Genomic DNA, 23,320 nt, shown 5'->3' on the forward strand with positions numbered 1-23,320 from the left:
TTTCGGTCGCTAATATTAACGATCGAATTCAGATTCAGTCGCTAATATTAACGATCGAAACCGAATTCGGTCGTTAAAATTAGCGATCGAATTCAGATTCGTTCGCTAATATTAGCGATCAAATTCAATTTCGGTCGAAGATGAACTCGCCCGAGTTCAGGAGAGGATGAATCAATATAATATCAAAGAACTCGTACTTTGAAGATAAATGCAGACTTATTAGAGATGAAATTGAAGCTCTTACCATCCAAAGTAAAAAAGTTGATATAATATTTAGCATGGCATCGGTGGTGGCTGTAGGTGCCATTGCAGCAACACTTTGCATGCTAAAATTAGCGACAGAAATCTAAATCGGTCGTTAAAATTAGCGACGGAATACAAATTCAATCACTAAGAAAGTTGATAGAGTATTTCGTATGAAAGTATCGGTGGCGGTAAGTGTCGTTGCGGTAAGTGTCCGGCGGCAATGTTTTAGATGGTTTACTTGCGAGAATAGTCTCTTTTTTTTTCAAATAACTTGCGAGAATAGTCTTTTTTTTTCAAATAAAATAGAAATGAAAGAATAGACTCATGTATGTTCAATTTGCTGACCTTAAATGCTAATGCCATTGAAATAGCTTTTCACCTTTTTTTTTTTGAAATCTTTCTTTCTTTTTTTTTTCTTTTTCGATTCTGTTTTATTTTTTTTCTCTTTTTTTACACGAATTCTTTCCTTTTTTTTAAACAGATTTTTTTTACCTATCTAAATCCTATCTAATAATGAACAAAATAAATAAAAAATGAAATACAACAAAAAATAAAAATAAAAATTTATCTACAAATAAAATGATAGTTTGTCAATGGTGAACTACCTAGGCTACTGTGTCATGTCAGTGTTCTCTTGGGATGAGCTTAAGATGGTGGCTGGTTCCTTAAAGCAAGTGCTTTCTCATGACTATGCCGATGTGTCTAAACCTTAGCATTATTTTTTTAATAATTTAGATGTCAAAATTTCACACGATTAATTTTAGAGATAGACACACAAAATTTTCCCTTAGTTTGATAGTATTTGATTGAACAGAGATTTGTTCAATTTCAACCTGCATTATGTTGTTTAAAGATTTTTTAAATGTTTGTGATATTTCAAAGACACAAGATGCTTTAAATCCTGCTTGAAAGACTAAGAGTACTCTTGAGACAATACCGTTTACTGTCTTACAAATAATAAAATGAGACATTATGATTGACCAATGTTAAATCACATTGAACTAACTAATCCAATAAATAAATTTGAAATGTCAAGTGAGTCGTTTTTTATTAGTAGATGATAAATGATTAAATTAAATATTAGAACCATTCAATTGAATGAATCCTTGAATTTAGTCTTTCTATTACATTTCCTCATCTGATTTTTAAAGTAGTATATTTTCCCTATTGTGTCAATCATAATGCCATTGTGAATTATTCTTAACTCATTATATGCACACTCACAAAAAAAAACTATTTTCAAAACAAAAATTACTAAAACGATATAATCGATCACAAACAATTAAATGAGACATGGAAGTTATTGATCATCCAATCTGGTCCAACATAGTGCCACCAAAATGCCAAATCAGTTGACAGTGGCCATTTTGTAGGCAAGTAAGGTGACAAATTTTGCAATGAATTGAGACATCTATGCTTTGATTTCACTATAAAATTACAAATTCATTCTTTACCGATACATCTCAACTATTTCTCTTTCACAAAAGGAAAATAGTTTGTAAGTATATGTTCGTAATATTCTTACAATGAAACTAAGTCAAACCTTTTTATTCTTTAAAAAAAGGTAATTCTAAATCATATATGGTGAAGAATAGGTAAGCATGTTTAGGATAATGCTCTTAGAAAATATATAGGAAAATAATAATATCTTAACAAGTTATTAAGCTTCCAACCAAACTCTTAATAAAGGGTTGGATCAATCACTTTGCCTCCATCTTCTTTAGAATCTTCCATGCTTGTCTGAGGTTGGTAGCGATTGTAACTTAGCCATTGGTAAATCAAGAAGAACTTTTTTGTATGTCTGTTCTTTAAGTCCTTCAAGACATGCATCCTTTTGGTTCACAGAGTGTGTAGCTTCATCTTGGGGCTCTTCATATCTCTTCTCAAACACTTTCAATACATCTTAGGATCCAAGTAGAGCCTTCATTTGAAGGCTCTAATTCTCATAGTTAATTATCGGTGAGACGTATGATAGGGAAGAATGTGTTGCTAGCCATAGTAAGCTCTTTCTCCCATTTGATAAAAATTTGAAAGAGGTATAAAAGGAGAGAGAACATGAGATATAAAAAATTATACTATTTTTTTCTTGTACACTTACAAAAAAAAAAGAGCTCTCATATATATAATGAAATTTTATCCAATAGAAAATAGATTTAAAATATATATTTCATCAAACTACTTACATAGTTTATTTCACCTCTTTTTCCGCTTTTCAAGATCATTCTTGTAACTTATTCATGAATTCAAATATAGGAATAAGTTGATACTTCAAACAACTTAAAATTGATACACTTCATCATTCTGCTCTAACACAAGCCTCACTACAGGAATAAGTTGAAATGGTCGTCGAAGACCCACACAATTTCAAATGCACGCAAAGGAGTTCAAACTTACAGTAGAGTAACTCGAGCTTTTATCTTACGGTTCAGTCAGCAGTAAGAGAGAAGAGAAAAGAGAGGAAAAAAAAGAAAGGAAGGAAGGAAGCAGCAGAATTAAACTCGAAACTTAGGAAGAAGGCACAGTGATGCGTCAGGTGGCCCCACTGTCTTCACTCACAGAATCTTTCCATCTGTTTGCAGCATTAATTGGACTGAACTTTAACTGAATCCTTACCTCCTTCGCTTTCCTCCCCTTCTCTCTCTCCTCCACCATGCAGTTTTGGTCTTTTGACCACGCAGTCACAGTTCCAAATCATATGTAGCAGCTTCATCTAATGCCTGCTATCTCTCACTCTAATTTCCTTTGTTTTACTCTCCAAAAAACAGGTTCGGAAGCCATGCATCCGTTGCCTCCTTTACACTTCTCCCAAGAACACTGTTTCACTTTCCATTGCACTACAGTGTTCCTCTCCATACTTGTTTAGGCCATTATAATGGCCATTATTATTTGAACTCATCATCCGCTTGGTTTTGAAGGCAGAGAACGTCAGATTATCTAGTGCAGACAGCAGTCTGTGGTATTTGTCAGCAGTTCTTTTAATTGTGAAGGTTTAATTCAGTCATTAATAAAATTAATTGACTCATCAATCTATATATTAATTGTCTAATTTAAAACTCTCTTAATATTATTATTAATTATAATACCTTTGTTCTTTCCACCTCAGTAACCTGCAGACTCACAAAGTTCAGCAGGAACACCAGAAGCTTTCCTTCTCTTTAAGTACCAGTCCTCTTGGCTTCCTCTCCTTCCCCTTCCTTCGTGCAGCCTCTTCCCCTCTGCTCCGCTCATGAAGGCCAGTGGATTCCTCTGCCGGTCACAAGCCTCGACGGCGGTTTGCATCCCCGGCGATCCGCGGTCGATGATACTGCCATGTCGACCGGAAAAGGCACTCGTCGACTTGAAGTATTCCCGCCTTGTCGACTCCCGGAGACTCAACTCCGGTGACCGGAATCGAGCAGTCACCCTCCCGATGGTCACAAAGAAGCAAAGGTCCGACTCGCAGCAATGGCCCACCGCTGTTTCTGCTACTGCTAGTACTACTACTACTACAGCCAATGACCATGTCTTCCAAGTGAGTAGTAAATAAAATTTGAACTTTTCTCTAAAAATTCAGTGTTTTCCCTGTAATTTATACTTTGCCTGCAATTATTCTTCTTTTTCTTTTTCTTTTTCTTTTTTTTTTTTTTACTTTCCCTCTTGTTTCTACTGTCCAATTAACTCGTACGTTGAAGGTGGTGGTCATGAGAGTTTCAATCCATTGTCAAGGATGCGCAGGAAAAGTGAGGAAACATATCTCTAAAATGGAAGGTAATGCTAAAGGACTTGTCTCCATTGCCATGTCGATATAAATCTCATTAAATCACTGCTGAATTTATTTTCCTTCACAAAAAAATAAAATAATAAATAATCTGACAAACGATAAATCTGATAGGTGTGACATCCTTCAGCATAGATCTGGAATCCAAGAGAGTCACAGTGATGGGGCATGTGTCTCCTGTGGGGGTCCTGGAGAGCATATCAAAGGTGAAAAAGGCTGAGTTCTGGCCATGCTCATGAATTCAACTCGACATGGTTTTTCAATCGATCACACAGTTTCAAAAGTGCAAGAGCTTTTGAGCATCATATGACAGATCATGCTTTTCTTCCGGGTGGTGGCAGAGTTTCCTTTATGTTCTAATGTAAGTCTTCTTATCAGAACCAGTCTTTAACTATGAGTCCAACGGGTTTTTAACCCCGCTCATCGCCTGTATATTAGTATTCTGAACCTGTTTCCTTTCTTTCGTTTGCCTGTATTTTATGTGCTCGTGAGAAGAAAAAAAATACGTTAAAAAAAATCTAGTCAGACTTGTGCTTAAAATTATAAAGTTGTGGAAGGACCACTGTCTTGCTTCAGGACCACTTCGCCATAAACTCGAAGATGACAGATCCAGATCAAACAAGGGGACTCGGATCAAGAGCCGGCAAATAAATAAGCATGTCAGGAGCTTCTCTTGTGCATGTTAAAAAGGTGATGATCGCCATATTGCTGTAGGGCTTATCCTAGGAACAAAGCATGAAGAGGAGGTTTTCAGTATTAGGAGAAGGTTGTAGGGGAGTGCTGGCTTGGGGACACCTAAACCTGTGGCATGATGGCGTGTGACAGCCTTTTGAGTTGGGTGGGGTTGAAGGCATGGGAGCGTGGGCTGAGCACAGTTCACGGTAGCTTGGGACAATAGCAATGATCCTCCACTCATGGATCATGGCAGTGGCAACTGGCCACTGAACTTTTTGGACACCACCTTTGTTGATTGCTGGTCCTCTGAACTCTGATGGATGCATCCGGAAGAACAAGAGAAACCGCGCCACCTCTGCCAACGATCAGATGGCTAAGACAGTTAAATACAGAATGAATTTTTTTTTCTTTCGTAAACCTCTAAATATATTTCAAGACGTCTTCTAGTAAAATTTGTCCTCTAACGGAATTCTAAAATATTTTTGATCGTGTCGATGGAAATTTCCAAACGAAACTGTAGAGATCTTCTGCAGCTTGGGCTGCAGGCTGCTCACGTTTAATAATTTCACATCATATGAAAGAAAAGTTAAATCACTTTTGAATAGTGGAAGCACAAATTTTATCATCTTTAATTTCTTTGCTTCTGATTTCCTTGATTAAGCATGGCCCGAGTAAAAAGGATCATAGCCAATTCAAGAGATAACTAACTTTTGTAGTCCTCTTATTTATTTATTTCTTTCCATTTATCTACAAATAAACAGCTTTGTAGAAATCATTATGGTTAAACAACGATTAATTACAAGGACTTGTGTTACAGAATTTTCTCGGTGTGACGAGCTACTTACGAGTCGGGTTCCTCACGCTTCATGGGCAAGTTTGGTGCCTCATGATCATTTGAAGAAACACAACTGTCATTCTGAGAGCTAAGAAATCGAGCTACTACAGCATCGCTTACAAAGTCGAAATTGAGTCTGCCATTGATCCTCCTACGATTGCTGCTGGATAAAAAGAGGGTGAGCATCCATGACTAATAGTAGGAATTCACGACGAGTTTGGTTCGATTCCATACCCATTTAGGCAGTTGTTGATGTCCAGTAAGTCGCTGGAGGGGCTACGATATGCACGAGTGCTCTCACCGATGCAAGCATAGTAACTCCTGGAACTTGGAGAAAGCAAAGCATCCATCTGTTGAAACAGCAAGTTATTTACACATGTTCATGAACGGTAAGGATGTGTATCCTCGAGTAGATAAAATAAAAGATAAATTAATGATAAGTTTAAGCATCCGTCCTTAATCCATACCTCCCAAACTTTAATGGAAAGGCAATTAACACTTGTTAACATCCTTCCCCCTTGACCTAAAGGGTATGGAGATTACTGCTAATTGAGACAGTTCATCAATGCGATTTCTATTGAAGACCCCCCTCTGTAGAAATCGCTATGGAGCCCCCATCTACAACCATCTGATACACACTCGATTAAATCTCAATCATCGAGGAGTCTATAACAGTTTCTATGAAGCCCTTACATAGAAAGACACCAATGTCTTTCTAAACATGCGTGTTGTCTCAAATTAAACCTGAAGTCTTTAAAGCAGTCTACCGGTTCATGCTTGAAATTGGCATCAGAGTACAAGCCACACCTAACAATTCTTATCTTTATCTGCCGAGTTTCCAAATGCCGGTTAAAGTCTTAATTACACGTTAAAATACTTTTGGATAAGTCATTGCATAGTATATACATGGCCAAACAGACTCACCTTTGTCTGTCTCATGGGGGAAACATAGACATTATGAGCAGCAGAAACCTTCTTTGGGGACATATCAGGAAGACTTGGAAATTGGCACAATTTGGGCGAATTAGGAGTTTGACCTGTAGGTACAAGGAAAATGCAAGAAGCAGATTCATCAGTGGGAAAAAAGAATTCATCCTCCATCCAAAAGAGGGACAAACAACAACCAATATAGCGGCATACCATCAGTGTGATTCTTATCTTCTGCAGTAACTCCATTAGTTTGAATTTCCACTAACAAGGGCTTTACAGATGGAACAAATATTTGATTGTAGAAGGTAATAATATCTACATGCTCTTGGACCATTCTCTGTTTACATAAATAGCAGCAAATTAGAAACTAAAAGAAGAAATCAAATCAGATGGACTAGCAATCGTATATTACCCCATTCCTATTTGCTGATGGTAGAGTAACAAAAATGCTTTTAAAAACTTGAGGTTTACACTGAGGTTGTTTTTGGTAGCAGTCGATTATACTCATAAAGGTCAGACCTATATGGCAAACCTGGATGAAGAAAAATAACCTGAACTCAAAATGACAGACTTTGCCCTTTATTTCCTGGAAATAAAAATTGTAAAGTTGGAACAAGTAATTTGGAGGAATTGGCATACCTTAACAACTCCATACAAGCTACATAAAATAATTTGATCTATATGACGGTTGAAAAAAAGAGCTGTCCTGTGAACAAGGATTTGTTGGAACAAGCAGAAGACATGCTCCAAAATTTGCTGAGGCAGCTCTAACTTCTCAGACAGGCTTTTGATCCTTATAGCAGCTAGTTTTAAAATCTATGGGTATGAAAAGTTACAAAACAAATGCAAAAGTAAGACAAGAAAAGATTATTTCCAAAGTAACTTTACCTTGTTGAAGAAAACTTTAATTCCTGTTTCAGCGTATATTTCCCCTCCAGCAGGGTTAGACTGTGAAGGACTACAAATAAGAACCAAAAGAGAAATGCTGTCACTAGATGCAAACACAACTAGAGCAAACATCAGAGAAAATAAGCGCAAACCTTGCAAATTTGGACTGGAGTGGTGGTGACTTAAATTTGAAACAACTAAAGTTCAATGTATGTTTCTTGCCAGTTGGTGTAGAACCCCACTGCGGCAGTAAACTTCTGCTTTCAGTACATAATCTCTTTGGGGATCTAGGTTCCCCCCTGTTATCTGCAATGGTATGTATATAAGAAAACAGCATAAGCAGTTTAGCACAGAGTATATATATATATATATATATATATCAAACTCATCATATTAGCATTCTATTATAACTCCATAGCTAGCAAGCCTTGTTGACTAATGAATTGAAATGTGGGGCAAGTTTTAAAAAATTATCTCATCAAAAGGAATCAAAAGAAAAAAAAATAGTCGTGATGAAAAGATATAATTTTAGTTAATAGTGACATTTGCAGAAGGAAATACTGAATTCCTAGGATAAGCTATACTGCTCTTGCTACTACAGCTTCAGCAGACTAAAACATTCATGAAGCAGAACACAAATAATACGAATGGTTTTGCTCAACTTCAACTGTTTTTGCCTAAATGCTTTCTCTTTCACTAGGAGTCGAATGCCAATTTCCGGATTGACAACATACAATAGAAGGGTGGTCAAAGCTGGTAATTTCTTTTTCTTGAATCTTCTCTACATTTTCTCAGAACTAGTTGACACAAATGAAGAGCCCTAACTCCATATAGTTTAGAACCCAGAATGACAATAATCATATATATTTCAAAATAGAAATACAAGTAACAATTTTGAAATCCACTATATTTTAGAGCCTAAAATTAACATAATCTTATATATTTCAAAAATAGAAATCTAAGTTAAATAGAATAAGGGGCAATAACATATAATGTTTTCCAAATTGGATGAAAAGTGAAAAAAAAATCCTCAAAAAGAAACAAATTCACAATCACAGGAAACATTAATGCACATTTTTTCAGATGAATCTAACGTGATTCTGAGCATAGACTGCCAGGTTTACTGATGAGAAATGAAAAAACATGAAACAACAAAACTGCTATAAAAGGAAAACAGAACATGGGTCTCCATAAACAACAAACAACATGCCCAACAATTTGGAGTTGGCTATATCAATCTATCTGCTGCAAAAAAAAAACAAGGGTATATCACTAGTACAAAATTATGGGCTTCATCTGAATAGAAAAGATACCTGGAAAAGTTGGCTATATGAATCTATCTGCTGCAAGATCTTTTTTTTAAAGAGTATATCACTAGTACAAAATTATGGACCTTCATCTGAATAAAAAAGATACCTGGAAAAACATCTATCTTCTGTGAAAGCTTAGGTAGCATGCATCCATTTGAAATATCTTGATGCATTGCGATTGCATCCAGAGATGGCATTGGCTCAGCTAATAGTCCCAGGCCATTTATTTCACCAGCAAGGGCTGGCCTTGCAAGGATCAAAGAATTGTACAGTGATGAACCTCTTTCCCATGCCATGCTTTCCAGAAGCCGTTCTTCCAAAGAATTCAGATGTCTCTTCAACTCTCTTGGCAAAGTTTCTTCGTATCTAATGAAAGTCTCAATCACCTTACTCATATCAAAAGCTGTCAATCCAGTTCTATCCAATACAGCTGGGAACATCAAAATGACTGTCTTATGTGTAGCTAGAACTAGTTCAGCAGCACAAGCAAGCAGGCAGCGATGAAAACGTTCATTGGATAACAATGGTGTAAGATTGTTGTGATTCAACAAACGTGATTCTGCTAGACAAATTGCTTTCAACACTTTATAGTACAATTTAAGAGCCTCCATTTTCCTCTCGTGTGCCCATGCTATGTCTTCAGACAGGTTTGCACTCTGGAAACTCCCAGAAATTGAACATTCGCCGAAAGGACTTGGAAAAATTGTCTCCAGTATAATGCTTGCCCTGTGGGTCACAATGTTCATGATATCTTGATTGCAAGATGAAAAAAAACATTGAAGCTCTGCCGAGGGTTCTGAAGGAAGAGGGGAAATGATATCTCGTAGCCACCTTGCTGTTGTCATGGCAGTGCTCACTGGTGTAAGAATCATCTTAGAGTTATGAACAAGAGCACCATTTAAAGATGTTGGGGAATTTGGAGCCAAATGGCATGCTTTCCTCTTTGAAGGTGAGGCATTGCACTGCAAATTTACATGCAGTTAAATACTCAAAGAAACTCAATGTAGCAATAGAGTTACACATGAAACCTTAGACTAACATACCTCAGTGTTGTATAAGCTAGTCGTACCTCCAGCACTTTCAGAACCAAGTATATTAACTTCAGTATTTATGAAAATCCGCTCATCCAATTCTCCTCTTATGCTCAATGAATCATCATAAACTTTCTCCAAAATTGCCAAACTCGAATTTAATGACTCTTTCTCCAATAAATCTTTGAAATATGTCAATCCATCTGTTGAGTTATGGTTCAAAAGCAATTAGATTATGTCCATAAAATGATGAGGTGATAAAACAAATAAGAATTCAAGTCAAAGAAAGCAGTAGCAAACTTCTTACCTGTATCAATGTTGTCTAAACCTTCCAATTTGCATTCTGAAGCAGAGTAAGGTTTCTTTTTTAAAACATCCACTATCAAAGAATGAATTTTTTCCATTGTCCTCTTCAGTTCATCTTCCGAGGTATGATAGATTTCAGATAATGAAGCAAGAAGATTCACTTTTTTGTGGGATTGCTTGACTGTAGAAGATGAATGCTATCAATGATGCTAGAAGCCTGTCTAACCAAGAATAACAAGAAAAAAATGGATATGATACAAAAGAATCATTACATAATATGGAGGTTTCTTGGACACAGAACTTCCTGAATTTTGGAGGCATGTGGAGAATGAGTATTGCCTGTCATATCAAAGATGGCAATTTTTAATCAACTCTAACATGAATAATCCAAATGTCTAAATAACATATGCACCATGGAACACAAACATATTCAAATTTCCATCTAAACATTTAAACAAAGTTAAAGAAACTGACCAACACAGAAACCAGTTCATTTGTGCGCATCACAAAATTTTTACAGTGGCTTGATGATTGTGGACGAAGTGCTAAGAAAAGCATCCACCCAAAACGGTAGAAATCTAGGATATTTTCAGAACTTCCATAATCTGTAGAATCTTGATCTTGGGTCATCATCTTATTCGTAGAAAATAATTCCTGGAACCCTTTCTTATAGAACCTGTCTCCGAACCAATTTCATAAGATAATACTATCATGAGTATTAAGCGAACTATTGCATTAAATTAAGTCAAATAAGTAACCTACAAAGCATCAAAAAATAAATAAATATTGCAAATGTTGAACCAAAATGGGAAAGGAGCATTTTAGAGATACAGAACCGTTCATGCTGCCTATAATGCATACATTGGCCAGGTTCTACACCATATGCAATACGTAATAGAAATGTTGATTGTTGAATATAAATATATAAAAGCTTTCCACACACACGCACCCTTTCTGCATTTGAAAGAAATCCCTAGAGAAATATGTTAATCTTAGTCATAATCAAGTTTAAACATTGCTCATGCCACACAACACATTTTTAATGTATAAAATTGGCCATTGGGTAGTCAATCATGTGTGTGCATATTTATTTAAAAAAATGGTAATAGAAAAAGAATTAAACTAATAGGAAATGATGGCCTGATAATTTCTGCTGTTTTTTCTCTTACACAAGCTTGCTCAAACCACTATCTGAATGGAAACAATGTAGTCCAACTTAAGCCGAAGCCTTTAGGGTCACAAATAGTGGAGTGTATCATATTAGTTCATTTTTTTTCTTGAAGGCTTGCTCAAATCACCATCTAAAAATAGAGCGGTCAATTTGAGTTGAATCCGTCGGATTGACCCACCCGCCAAATAATTTTAGCAGGTTGGGTTGAAAATTTATCAATTCATTTTAAAGTGGATTCAGGTGGGTCAACCCGCCTAAGCCCATGACCCGCGTGGGTCGCCCATGACAGACTTGGGTTGGCTCGCGGGTTGAGAAAACTTATTTTTTCTTCAAATTTTAAAATTAAAGTAGGAAACTCAATGGATTAGTGGGTTTGACCCATGTAAATCGTAATCCAAACTTAAAATTTTCAACTTAATCCGTTTAAACTATAATCCAAACTTAAAAATTTCAATATGTTCTATACTTTTTTATTCTTTGACAGGCCCATGGGTTGGCCCACTTAATCCGCAACCCACCTTGAGTTGAGTTGGAGATTTCTCAACCCGTCAAGTTGGTGGGATGGCTCGTCCCACCTCGCCATATGATGGATTTCTGACGGGTTGGTCTGTCCCGTTATAGGTTGGCTCGTTTGACAACTCTATCTAAAAATAAACGATGTGATCGAACTTAGGCTAAAGCATTTAGTGTAACAAAACAGTGAAATGTATCAAATCAAACTAAAACAAGGTATCAGATCAAGCCTTATCGAAGTCCCACAAAGTTAACTCTGTTACAAACACTACATGAGCCAAAAATTATGTTCACTGATTTACAATCATAAGACTGAAAAGACCCACATTGCTAGAAAAAAAAAAGTATCAAGTTGCTTACTTGCTCATGTCAAATAATTGTGACACGTTCTCCTGTAATTCCTTCACCTAAGCATCAGTATCAGAAAAGGAATCAGGGATAAGAATGGTAAAGTTTTCAAAAAAAAAAAAAAAAGGTACCTTAAGCCTCTTCTCCCAATCTGAGCCATATAACTCACGAAAAATATGGGCCGCCTTGAGAGAAAGAAGCGGAAACTCATTGAAGAAATCCACAATTCTATAGTTGAGACCATGAAGCAATGTTATGACATCAGAAAACAAATGTTTCTAAGTAGATCATGAAAGGCTTACTTCAAGTTACAAGCTCTTAAGACACAACACAGAGTAGCCCTCTCCTTTTTCTGGCCCTCCTTTGCCTCAGCCTCGATTAATCTTGGCACATTGAAAAGAACAAATGCTGACCAGTATCTTTCCATCTCCTCCGGCTGAAAATTTCAAATTTTTAGGAGAAGCCAAATCAAATTGGGGTAAAAACACGAGAGAGACAGGAGGCGAATTACCGATCTAGTCCCCAATGACGTTGAGCTGACCAAAAACAAATTTTTGCCCTTTCTGAATACATCCATGGCGTCTCTCTTCACATACTCCCCAAGGGCCAACTCCTTTAGCTCAACCACAATCAATTTAGATAAACACACAAAAAATAGAACGCAATAATTGAATCATATACAATTCGAGGCAGTTCAAACCTGGCACAGATCCGCAAACCGAACGATGACTCCATCCGTCTCCTGCGGATCTGAAGAAGAAACCAGCGACGCGGGGTCCTCCATACGCGCGGCACCGACGCCGGGGCTCATCGGTTCAAAATTTTGGTAACCCAAACCCCAAAAGACCGATCATGGACTGCTAAAGTGGGCGGGCAGGCATCGCGGGAGCAATAAGACGGATCCAAGCAGGGAGAGCAGGATAGATCGCGTGAGATTCCTGACTAGTGGACGATCCAAATCTTTAACCGACGGGCGGAGCCAAATCCGGAAGTGTGATAGACGCGAGGCCGGTACCGAATAATCAATACTTCGCTGGCTTCCGTTCTCTCTCGAGCTCGGTTTCTCTTGTCCCTCGTCTTCTAATCTTCATCTATCGCTTTAACTTCGCTCTTGATTGCCCTCTTTCTTTTTTTTTTCCCCTTCTCTCTCTTTTTTCTCTCTCCCTCGTGCGTTTTCGGACTTCTTTTTTATTTTATTTTTTCCTTTCTAGTTGGAGAACGAAAATTAAGATGCCTTACTAGTCCCTGCTTTAGCGCGGGAAGATAGCTTCTGAGGTAGGTTCCAATAAAGACCATCCACGTGGACAATTGGCGTCCTTGTACCGCCACTTTCTAAGTGATAAAGAGAGAGGACAAGCGCAAGCGCAAACGGGACCCGGCTCAGGCCCACAACCATCCTGTGGCGGTACCGTAGCATATAAGCCAACCTCCCTTGCTACCTACTCCATCAGTCATGGCGTCACCATCATCAGAGGATCTGCCGAGCTGAACTCCGGAAAGTTGCCTCCGCTCGTCCAAGCCGCCGCAGCAATCATCTGCATTTCTAGGTTGAAGATGCATCCTTTCACCGTGAGCTTAGTGTTGGCAGGGATACTCTCCGACGACTCGCAGAGGACGACAGATAAGGTGGCCAGCAGAAGAAAAGCATGTTCGAACCCTCCATCAGGAAAAAACTCTTAAGTCGAATCTCTGGAAGCTCCTCCACCATGCGCCGGTGCAGTAGGTTCCAGATGCTGTGACGCGCCTCGTAAGTCGCCGGAGGAGTGGCGCCACATGATAGGATGCAACAGGAACAACATCAGCTTCAGCAAACCCTCTTGAACGCTCTCCATCCTTGTCAAACACGATGTACACTCTTAGCACCGGGCCAAAAGAGCTGGACTGCTCCCTAAGCTTGGTCGCTGGGGTGCTCCAAGCTAAGTTGCCGATGAAGATCTTCACTTCCACGCTCCAGCTTCAGCGACATCCACGATGCCCCCACCATGGCTCCTTCTATCTCCATCCGTGTGTTTCAGTAGTGCATATATCGTTACCGATAATTATGACCCGTTTATTTGGTTGTTTCCCTGAGGATACCATGTTTTTATAACTGCAGTCGCGTCTTGCATATTTGCGATCAATTCAGTTTGTATCATCTTATTCAGATGATATCATGATACCGTACAAGCATTGTATTTCGGAATTCAGATTGTTTGATAAGATTTAAGATGGTGAAGAAAGTTCTACAGTTCTTCCTATGATTAGTCTCACCAACAAACAAGAAAAATGACACACTTGCTGATAACCTTTTTGAAATTGGTACTATCATTGAAGCAAGCATAAAAGTGCAAGAGAAATATCAGAATGCAATGACAGAATTACTGAATTGAGGCTCTCTTCAACTACGAGTGAACTTTGTTCTTCCAAAGAAACTTGCCTTCCATCCGCCTTCAACTACGAGTGAACTGTGTTCGTGATTTTGTCTTGTTGAGCACAACAGCCCGTGGGGCAGAGCAATCCAGTATCCATCTCAGGTTTTGCCCCTCAGTCCTAAAGGTTTTACGTATCCCCTTATGTTTGTTAAGCTCTTGCCCCTTGAGTTTCTTGTGAAGTTTTTGTCTATCAATTTGTGTTTTTCATTTGTTAGAGCAAATATATCTTCATCATTGTTAGCTTCACAAGCATTGCTCCGGTTATAGCCACTGTTAATATCGAGTTCAATGGAATGCGAATCACTCACTTCTGATTCGGTCCCATTGTTATGTTCTCGGCCGTCTTCTTCATCAATATCTCTTCTATTGGTGATTCTGTGGCAATCGTTCTCCTTATAATTTGCAACATTAGTTTGCACACTTGTAAGTTTCTCCTTCTCTTTGACTGCAAGAAATGCTTCAGGCTCACATCTCAATCGATTCACAGCTGCATTTTTCTGCTGAAATTGGCATTTTGCTTCAGATAACTTCATATGAACTTTTTCTTCACGCCATTCAACCGCTGGCTGAAGCATTTCCTTCTCCCCCAACTCTAGTGCCTCGGCAGACTCTTTCTTCAGTTTTTCTACGTGAGTCTTATCCTCAACAATTCGCTTTAATATTTCGTAACTCGTTTCAAATATTTCTCTTGTTTTCCGCTCATTCTTGAGTTTTTGAACTGTGTTTGCTAGTAAGGTCTTCGTTTGTATTAATTCAACTTCGAGCCTCTTGTTCATCCACTCAGCTCTTCTCAACTTTTTTTCTAGCTCAAGGTCGTCAATCACGGATTTGAGAGGAGTTCTTAATACTTCCTGTTCTTTGTGCCTCCTTGTTGCTTGCTCTTTCGCAAATGGCCTTAAGAGATATCTGATTTCATCCTTAGCAGAATTCTTTTCAAGGACAAACTGATCCACCTGGACGTGATGAATCGAAAGTTCGATTCCACCAAAACGTATCAACATCTGGTCGATTAACAAACTTCGCAGGTCCTTATCTCTATTCCTGAGAAACTAAGCTGCACGAGTGATGAATCGTAGTTAATGGTCTTAAATTTATGCATTTGAGAAATTTAAAAAAAAATGATTTTTGTTGAAAGAGTAAGACCATTATATGACTTTGATCTTCACAAAAAGAACATGGTTGCTTGCATCTGTTCCTAAGTTCACATAGTGCTATTAATCGCTTAGCAATCACTCGAAGGATCATAATCTATTAATCAAAGCAACCACATGAACTTAAAATTTTAACGAACTTTTTAGAAAGTAAAGAACTGATACTAAATAGCTTACCTCTATGGGGTTTGCCTCACTTGGCTCATTGCATATTCTATTGTAATTCCTCGATCCATGATCACCTACCTACAACACAACCATCAAATTAAAGAAGTTAGGAAAAATAAAAGAGAGGAAAAGTAAACAAGGAACCATATGCTTACTTCTGTGATTGGGCTACGTGAAGGATTGAACTTTGGTAGGTGATTTCTTATCTTCATATCAGATGGGAAATTCCTTTCACGTTGGTTCTTGTCAGTTATTGGTGAAGAAATGTAACTCAATGTATGAAGAGCATATGCTAGTTTCCGAGCTGACACTGTCACTTGAGTATCCCTGGCACTGCCTTCCAATGAACGATACCAAGATGTTTCAGTAATCTCTGGTGTAAGGCGTGAAGGTCTATTGTTCACTCTCCACAAGGAAACTGGAGTAGTTGATCTTCTCCTCTTTGCTACCAGAACTGGTCGTTTAATGCGGTAGTTCCTCAACATAGAAGATGACGAAGAATATGATGAATAAACTACTTGATGCACAGGTGACATGTACCTTGGCATTCTGCACTTGGCTTCTTTCTATTCCTCTGAAGAAAAGAAATAAAACGCACAAATTTCAAATTTTCCTTCTTTTGTATTGTCGACGTTTCAAGGAGATCAAAATCTAGAAAATCTTTTTTTTTCTGAAGGAAGAAAGGTGCTTGATTGACAGTGAAAGAATGACGAGGAACAGAAAAAGGTTGAGACTTATCGAGATATCGCAAAATACTCGAAATACTGATGTCTGTATCTGAGATGGATAAATAAACCCCACAGGAGAGTGGCTACACTAATAATTCATGGATGGATAAAACTAAGATAAAAGCCTACAGAAGAGTGGTAGCAGTAATGATTCGTCGGCGTAGGGGAAAAAAACTCAGATTTGAAATGAGCAGACCTGCAAATGGTAGAAGTTTTGATTCGCCTCGAGCACAGGATCGAAGAACTAAAGATGCGAGGACAAATCGAAAGGAACGAGAGGAGAAACAAACCGACTTTGATCAAAAGGATGCGTCGATCCCTTGAAATGCCCGGTGAACCGTTAAAGATTGAATCTTGGGAACGGAACTGGCAATCCCATATTCCTCGAATTCTTTTCTTTCAGTTTCTTCCTCGGAACGCGTCGCCGGTCGCCCTTTAGTTTCCTTCTCCGGCAGCAGCGCGGCGGCGGACGGTGATTTATCACAGAACGAGCGGAGAACCGTCACAAGACGATCTCCACCCTATAATATATAATAATGTGAGTCAACTCCTTGGTTTAATCGAATCGTTTTCAGAAGAAAAAAAATAATTTAAAAAACGATGGCGCCTTTTGTTCTTCAAAATCATTTTTTAAAATTTAATTATTGTTAATTGTCGGCGTCGGTCCATCATTAATATTTCCTATTACACCTTTTCTGTCTTGATTTATTCTCTCACTAATTTGAATTAAATGAAGATTTAATGCCAACGAGTATCTTTAAAATGGATTTATTGTCATAATGTTGCAAATTAAATAACTTTTGAAAAAAGTTTTCAAAGCATGAAAAAGACAGGAAAAAACTTACAGCGTTTCTAAAATTCATATGGAAACTCTAGTTTTCACATCATAAACTTGAATCTATGATGTTCAGAAAGATGGAGCGATCGAAGTACTTAACTTACGTTTCAAAAAAATTTAGACAAACAGAAAAGAATATTAAATTGGCTTCATCTTGAAGGATCAAAATTGCTCCATTTAGATAACACTCAATGCAATTTGGTGGCTCATGAAGTATTTGAGTCGTGACAAAATAAACAGTTATATTAAACAATAAATTGAACACCAAGTCGCCTAAATATCTTAGAGTCCTCTGCTACACTCATAAACCAACATACTTTTAATTACATGAACAGCGCATACACTTTTTGATCCAATTCTAAATAAACTCATTGATAGCAAGCCTAGATCATTTGTTATTGTGTATGTACACATTTCCTGAGGAGGCATAGAGCAGTTCCTCTACTAAGTTTAACTTTATCCTTCTAAAAAAAGGGGGAAGGTAGTCCAGAAGAAACTATGTTCTGTGATGTGAAGAACTTGCACCAAAAGGAAGCTTCTTAAAAGAAAAGCAGATCCTATCTTCACAAAAGCTCGGTGATTAAGGTCTAGCGAATGCCAATGAGCCTCAACTGATCAAAATCAAGGAACAGAGAACAATTCAACATCCATTCTTCGATTAGCAATCACAAAATGAAACCAAAAACTCCTGGAAATCCTACTTTGCTCACCAGATTGTTCCGTGGCTCCTTCCAGTAGAATCCCTGAACAAGAACAGGCAAAATGTTGCAGCCTATGAGAATATACACAATGAGTGCATGCTTCCCCAGCCATTCCATGGCGAGGGTGGGCCTCCTGTAGCCAAACACATCAACCTGTAGGCATCAAGAACAGTGGAGTCTCAGTGCCAGGGAAATTCTGATCAAAGCAGATAAAGAATTTGATCTCTTTTCCGATAAAGATAGAAATGCTGGAATATGGAAGAAAGGGAGTCTCTTTCTAACCAGCACATATATTGCAGTGAACAGCATGCCTGCAGCCCCAGCAGTGATGCAAGTGTAACTTACTGTGTATAGAGACTTGTTGATATGCATTCCTATGAGAATAAAAGGTTCGATTACGAAATTGGACGTTTAAGTCTCAACCCAATAAAATGGCATTAAAAACAAAAGATGAATATCAGTTTATACCAGTGGCTTCCATGATACAGGCCAATGCTATCAGAAACAATGAAGGAATAGCCCAATGGATGATTCTATCATTGTGATGCTGCAACAATAGTTAGGGTATCACACTGTGAACTCAAATATGTGTTCTTGATATGATCAGATTTAACAAGTAGTACCTTCATTTGTATAATTACGTGCCCAAATTGCAACCCGATCAAGCAAGTAACAATTGCCATGACAGAACTGTATCATTGAATTAATATCATTACAAGTTCCGCAAAATTGAGTGTGGAAAGTGGACGCTAGTGACAATTAGGAAAGTGTATGCAACTGCTGACCTGAGTAGTCCTTCAGGATCAAAAGGAGCTTGACACCATGAAGGAGCATCAAAAGGAAGGGGGCCACTTGCTGGCGAATCAATGCTGCATTGCTGAAGAAAGATCATGGAACTAGAGGTGATCAAAGAAAAGGGAAGAAAAAAAGGATTACTTCATGACACATAAGTGATGTAGGTGAATAAAACCTTGGTTCTTCCGTAAACAGGGCGACGATGCAGATGTTGGATGCCGAGGATTTGGCGATCAATCATTCCCACAGCATTGCATGCAGGCCCTATGTCGCCCCTCACCCCACACGTCACCTGGGTTTGAGGAAAGTGGATACTAGCATGTGAAAAACAGATCTTGGAAATATTTATACAAGGAATATAACAAAGTGATTCTTACTACGACGGATTTGGTTGTGGAACCTTCAGAAGGTATCTCATATTGCCAATCAGGAACATATAAACCATATAATAGAACCATGTAAATGGCGGTAAGAATGAAGCACAGCAACCTATGCCAAAACAAGTTGGAAGTAAATGAAAATTGACTGGTTTATGGAGAAACAATTTAAAGTCTATTGGTTAAAAAAAATCTCCTCTAATTTTATTTTAATAATTAAGCACATTCTGTAATCAATTAAGCATCTCAAGTTTATGGGGAAAAAATTCTTATTAATTGATTTGCGATATACTAAAATTGTTGTTCGAAAATGTTGCAGTTTTTAGCATACACTTACAATTGAAGTTTGCCTGGCCCAGATACTGAACTTTCAGAATTTATATTATCATCACTTTTGAGCCAGATTTCACACATAGCAGCAAACAAATAGGCTACTGCAATTCTCTGCAACACAGATCACTCTAATTGATCAATATAAAGCTTTTCTCACAAGAAAAGTATAACATTTACATATTGTGACCTTTTGAACATAGCGTTTAAAAGCCCCAAACCATTAGCTCATATCGCATTTTGCATGTTAATTTAGTTCATGATGTGGGTTTTTCTAAGGAAAAGATAGTACATGTCTATTTGGTATGGACAATGAAACTATAATATAGAAGCATTAGCAAAAATTCATAATTTGTACAAAGCATTTTAAAGCTTAATGAGTTCATAGCTGAAAAGGAACTAAACTTAACCATGGTGGATATCCTACCTGTAGTACTCCCATCCATCTGATTTTCGATATGTCCACTCCATATGTTAAATTGTGAAGACCATGAAAATATCCACCTACACTCAATGCAATAACATCATATGAACAATCCAAATACATGAATAATGTATTTAGGTATGCAAAAAGAAAGAGTTGTATACCTTGGACAAAAAGACCTACAAAAAACAGCTTTGAGGCTCTGAGTATTGCCTTCTTGGTTGCTATAACTTTGTTTGGGACTCTCTGAACAAAGATTTGAAGGTAGATAGCATGTTTTGTATTAAAAAAACAGACTTTGATTCTTTAACACACAGTCATTACTAAGCAAACTTATTTTCCAGTTTACAGAAATTGAAGCTTCAAACAAAAGAAAGGATTAGGAATTTTGTGAAACTGCTGGATTACCTTATATGCGAGGGAAAGTGCAACTCCCACTATAAACAAGAAAAATGGCATAACAAAATCAGCAAGTGCAATGCCATTCCAAGGAGAATGATCGACGGCAGGAAGAAATCCTCCAGAATAGTCTACAAATATCATGAGCTGCATAAAGAGATTTGTTGGTCATGACTGTCATTAAACAAATTTTATGCATGTGGCATGACAGAACAGAGAAGAATGATATCTGACAATAAGAATGGCGTAGTTAAAACTAGAGCAAGTTTATATAATACAGATGAGAACACTGACTTTAAGTCTGTTTTTTTATAACTTGATAAGAAATGTTTATAGTGAGCGAAGGGAAGATGATCTGAGTACAAGTGTGTGCAGTATTTAAGTAAATTCAGAATTGGCTTAAAAGTCCCCCTAATTGTGATGAAAAAAACCTAGATTATTTGTTAAAACACAAAGCTTCCTTCCTTTGCTGGCAAAATAGGGCATGTTTGGGGTAGTTTAGTAGCAGTCTTCTTTTCACAAGTCTGCAAATGAAAAAGGAACAGCTGCCCTGTGGTAATGGAGCAGCGGCACTAAACCTACACTACTGAAATTAGATTGAAAAAAAAAACAACAAATAAATGGTACAGAAATGTGGAGGGCATCCTGAGCATCATTATCAGTCGACACTGCAAGTCCTCAAGAAATAAAATCAGAAGGTTATACAAGACAAAATGTTAGGACTGACAGATAATGTGTTTCTTACTGAAGGTGAGTGTGCCATGAAGCAAGGGACAGCTACAGCTGATAACTTTGGTGACATGTGACATCATATTGAAGATGAAGATTCCTCATTTATTATTTTATCTTTAGTGACATAAGTATGATTCAGAATAATGATAGTTGATGAATTAAAGTACATTTATGGTTGTTCAAATTAAAATATTCGTCTGCTCTAATTTCTGTGCTCTCTCTAAACTACAGTTTGCCTTTGTCTCCCCAAAGTACTCTGTCCTTTTACTCCGTGTTTATTTGGAGGTAAGAAAATAAAATGGTTTAAAGTGAAGAGAAAATAAAATAAATGCATTATGTTCTTCAAAATTTAACTCATTTTATTTCTATCCGAATAACCAAAAATACAATTCTAGTACTCTAAACAATGTAATGTCTAATGTCCACGACACAATAAATCTACCTAAAAGTATTTATGGACCAATTTTTTTTATCAGTCGGCAATTCTAATGTATTTGTCTTCAATAAAACTTTTTAAAAAAAGAAACTTTTTGTTCAGTATCCAGACTAGAATGAAAAATAGCAGATTAAGGAACAAAGAAACAAAAACAGTGAGGCAATAAAAAGAGAATATAGTTTTATTGATCAAATCAACTCAATAGGATTCGATTGAATGACAAACTTATTAAATGTCTTTTAAAAAACCATATAAAAAATAGAAAATTTTAGAAAATTATCTTCCCGCAAGGTCTAAACACCTACAATTTCAATAATGTTGAAATAGCTGTGAAAATTCCAAAAATGATCATTATGTTTTAATTGTCTTACTTAGTAAATCAGTAATGGAAAAAAAACAGGGGGGCGGAGCCCAAAAAGGAAACAATGTGGATCTGGAGGTGTGCTTACAGCGACGGTGAGTCCCCGGAATACGTCGAGCGAGACGAGGCGGTTCCTCGTGGCGACGGCAGATGCGGAAGGTTTATCCTTCTTCTGCGAGGCGTCGCGACCGGCCTCTAGGTCCTCCGGTGAGTGCAGCGCCTTAGAAGCGGCGGCGGCGGCGGCGGCGTTCTCTTCTCCCTTAATGAGTTCATAGGCCCCCATCTCGCTCAATTGATTTCTTTGTTCCCACTGTAAACGTAAGAAGAGGAGAAGAGGAAGAAGCGAGGGACAAATCTCTCTCTCTCTCTCTGTCTTCTACTTGCGTTACAGATGGAACGGTGTATTTGAAGCGCCGTGTCTTCTGCTATTTATAAGGAAAGGAAGAAGGAGCTTTGCTCGAGGAAAAAGATGATATAAATATTTATTATATATTATCAAATTCAAATCAAACCCTATGTATTCGTTTCCCCACCCATTATTACGCTTTACCAAATCAGCCGTAAAATTAGAAACTATCCTTTTTTAAATAAAAATTAAATATTTAAATTCCTTTTAAAATAAAGATGGTTATTAATTAATCTCCATTCGAATGATAAAGATAAAGTGAATAGCTGGTGCAATTTTTTTTCCTATAAAGTATATTCATTTAAACATAAAGTTAAATTACAGGTCAGCATGTGAACAATAATATTAAAATGATAAAGTGCTGAAAAAAGTAATAAAATAAATATAATATAATATAGTATGTAATAGGAGATCCAACTTGCATCCGATTCATCTCCCTCGATTCTACTAATTAGAGTAAATCTTTATAAATATTATAATGAAATATCAAAAATTTTAATAATAGATATTAATACCCTCTAATTTAAAAAATTTAATATAAATTTCATCCTAAATTAAGAGAAACTCTTAACATATATGCTTAAATTGGAAATAAATAACGATTCAGTTGGAGAAAACCCAAATGTGGTTTTGTGCTTTCTTTTTTTTTTTCCTTGTCAACTATTATCTTAAAGATAAAATAGGTTTAATTCTATAAGATTTTTTTTCCCGTTAACTACTATTTTAAAGATAAAATAGGTTTTGATTCTATATTTGATGTGGCCCAGGTTAATTCGGTCGAGTCATCATCCTATTAGAAGAACCTTATACACTCGGTTGACACCTTCCACAATAACAGAGATACGTCAAGCTCCGGCCCCTCTGCACGAGTGGCCATAGCGATTTCAAGAGAAGGTCAAGCGGCCTCTCTTAGACATCAACCTCCAACAACAAGGGCAGAGATAGATATTGCTCTACTTGATCTTTAGCTCGGAGGTCCGACGGGGTTAAAGACGAACTACAGTTTAAATTTACGACAGAAAAAAATAAAAAACATGTGTGATAGAGGAAGAT

At 37.3% G+C, this 23,320-nt stretch overlaps 3 protein-coding genes across 4 annotated transcripts; 1 reads left to right on the top strand and 2 right to left on the bottom strand.

The window, feature by feature from the left end:
- The first annotated feature begins 3,472 nt into the window (after positions 1-3,472).
- On the top strand, positions 3,473-4,242 carry LOC141835499 (uncharacterized). The gene is made up of 3 exons (XM_074722942.1): positions 3,473-3,757; positions 3,918-3,993; positions 4,118-4,242. Exons 1-3 carry the CDS (start codon positions 3,473-3,475, stop codon positions 4,240-4,242), a joined length of 486 nt encoding a protein of 161 aa, XP_074579043.1.
- Positions 4,243-5,392: 1,150 nt separating this feature from the next.
- Positions 5,393-13,207, bottom strand: LOC141836972 (retinoblastoma-related protein-like). 2 transcript variants are annotated; one of them, XM_074724471.1, is made up of 18 exons: positions 12,711-13,207; positions 12,522-12,623; positions 12,313-12,446; positions 12,142-12,238; positions 12,023-12,069; positions 10,453-10,654; positions 10,251-10,317; positions 9,980-10,159; positions 9,685-9,875; positions 8,748-9,603; positions 7,484-7,637; positions 7,332-7,401; positions 7,083-7,259; positions 6,856-6,975; positions 6,654-6,780; positions 6,438-6,550; positions 5,748-5,863; positions 5,393-5,673 (listed from the first exon to the last, which is right to left on the bottom strand). In XM_074724471.1, the coding sequence occupies exons 1-18, from the start codon at positions 12,819-12,821 to the stop codon at positions 5,520-5,522; spliced, it is 3,018 nt and encodes a 1,005-aa protein (XP_074580572.1). In that variant the 5' UTR covers positions 12,822-13,207; the 3' UTR covers positions 5,393-5,519. The 2 variants fall into 2 exon arrangements, with proteins under 2 accessions (XP_074580572.1, XP_074580565.1); XM_074724464.1 differs by having other exon boundaries at positions 5,393-5,676.
- Positions 13,208-17,893: 4,686 nt separating this feature from the next.
- Positions 17,894-22,144, bottom strand: LOC141824004 (uncharacterized). The gene is made up of 13 exons (XM_074711225.1): positions 21,950-22,144; positions 20,342-20,479; positions 20,098-20,179; positions 19,937-20,013; positions 19,517-19,623; positions 19,180-19,291; positions 18,978-19,094; positions 18,793-18,884; positions 18,631-18,697; positions 18,476-18,554; positions 18,290-18,381; positions 18,017-18,160; positions 17,894-17,917 (listed from the first exon to the last, which is right to left on the bottom strand). The coding sequence occupies exons 1-13, from the start codon at positions 22,142-22,144 to the stop codon at positions 17,894-17,896; spliced, it is 1,326 nt and encodes a 441-aa protein (XP_074567326.1).
- Between the last annotated feature and the right edge of the window lie 1,176 nt (positions 22,145-23,320).

This window comes from Curcuma longa, chromosome 1, assembly GCF_044706935.1.
Source record: "Curcuma longa cultivar G26 ecotype Majalengka, Jawa Barat chromosome 1, ITB_CL_G26_1.1, whole genome shotgun sequence".
Classification (NCBI taxonomy): Eukaryota; Viridiplantae; Streptophyta; class Magnoliopsida; order Zingiberales; family Zingiberaceae; genus Curcuma; species Curcuma longa.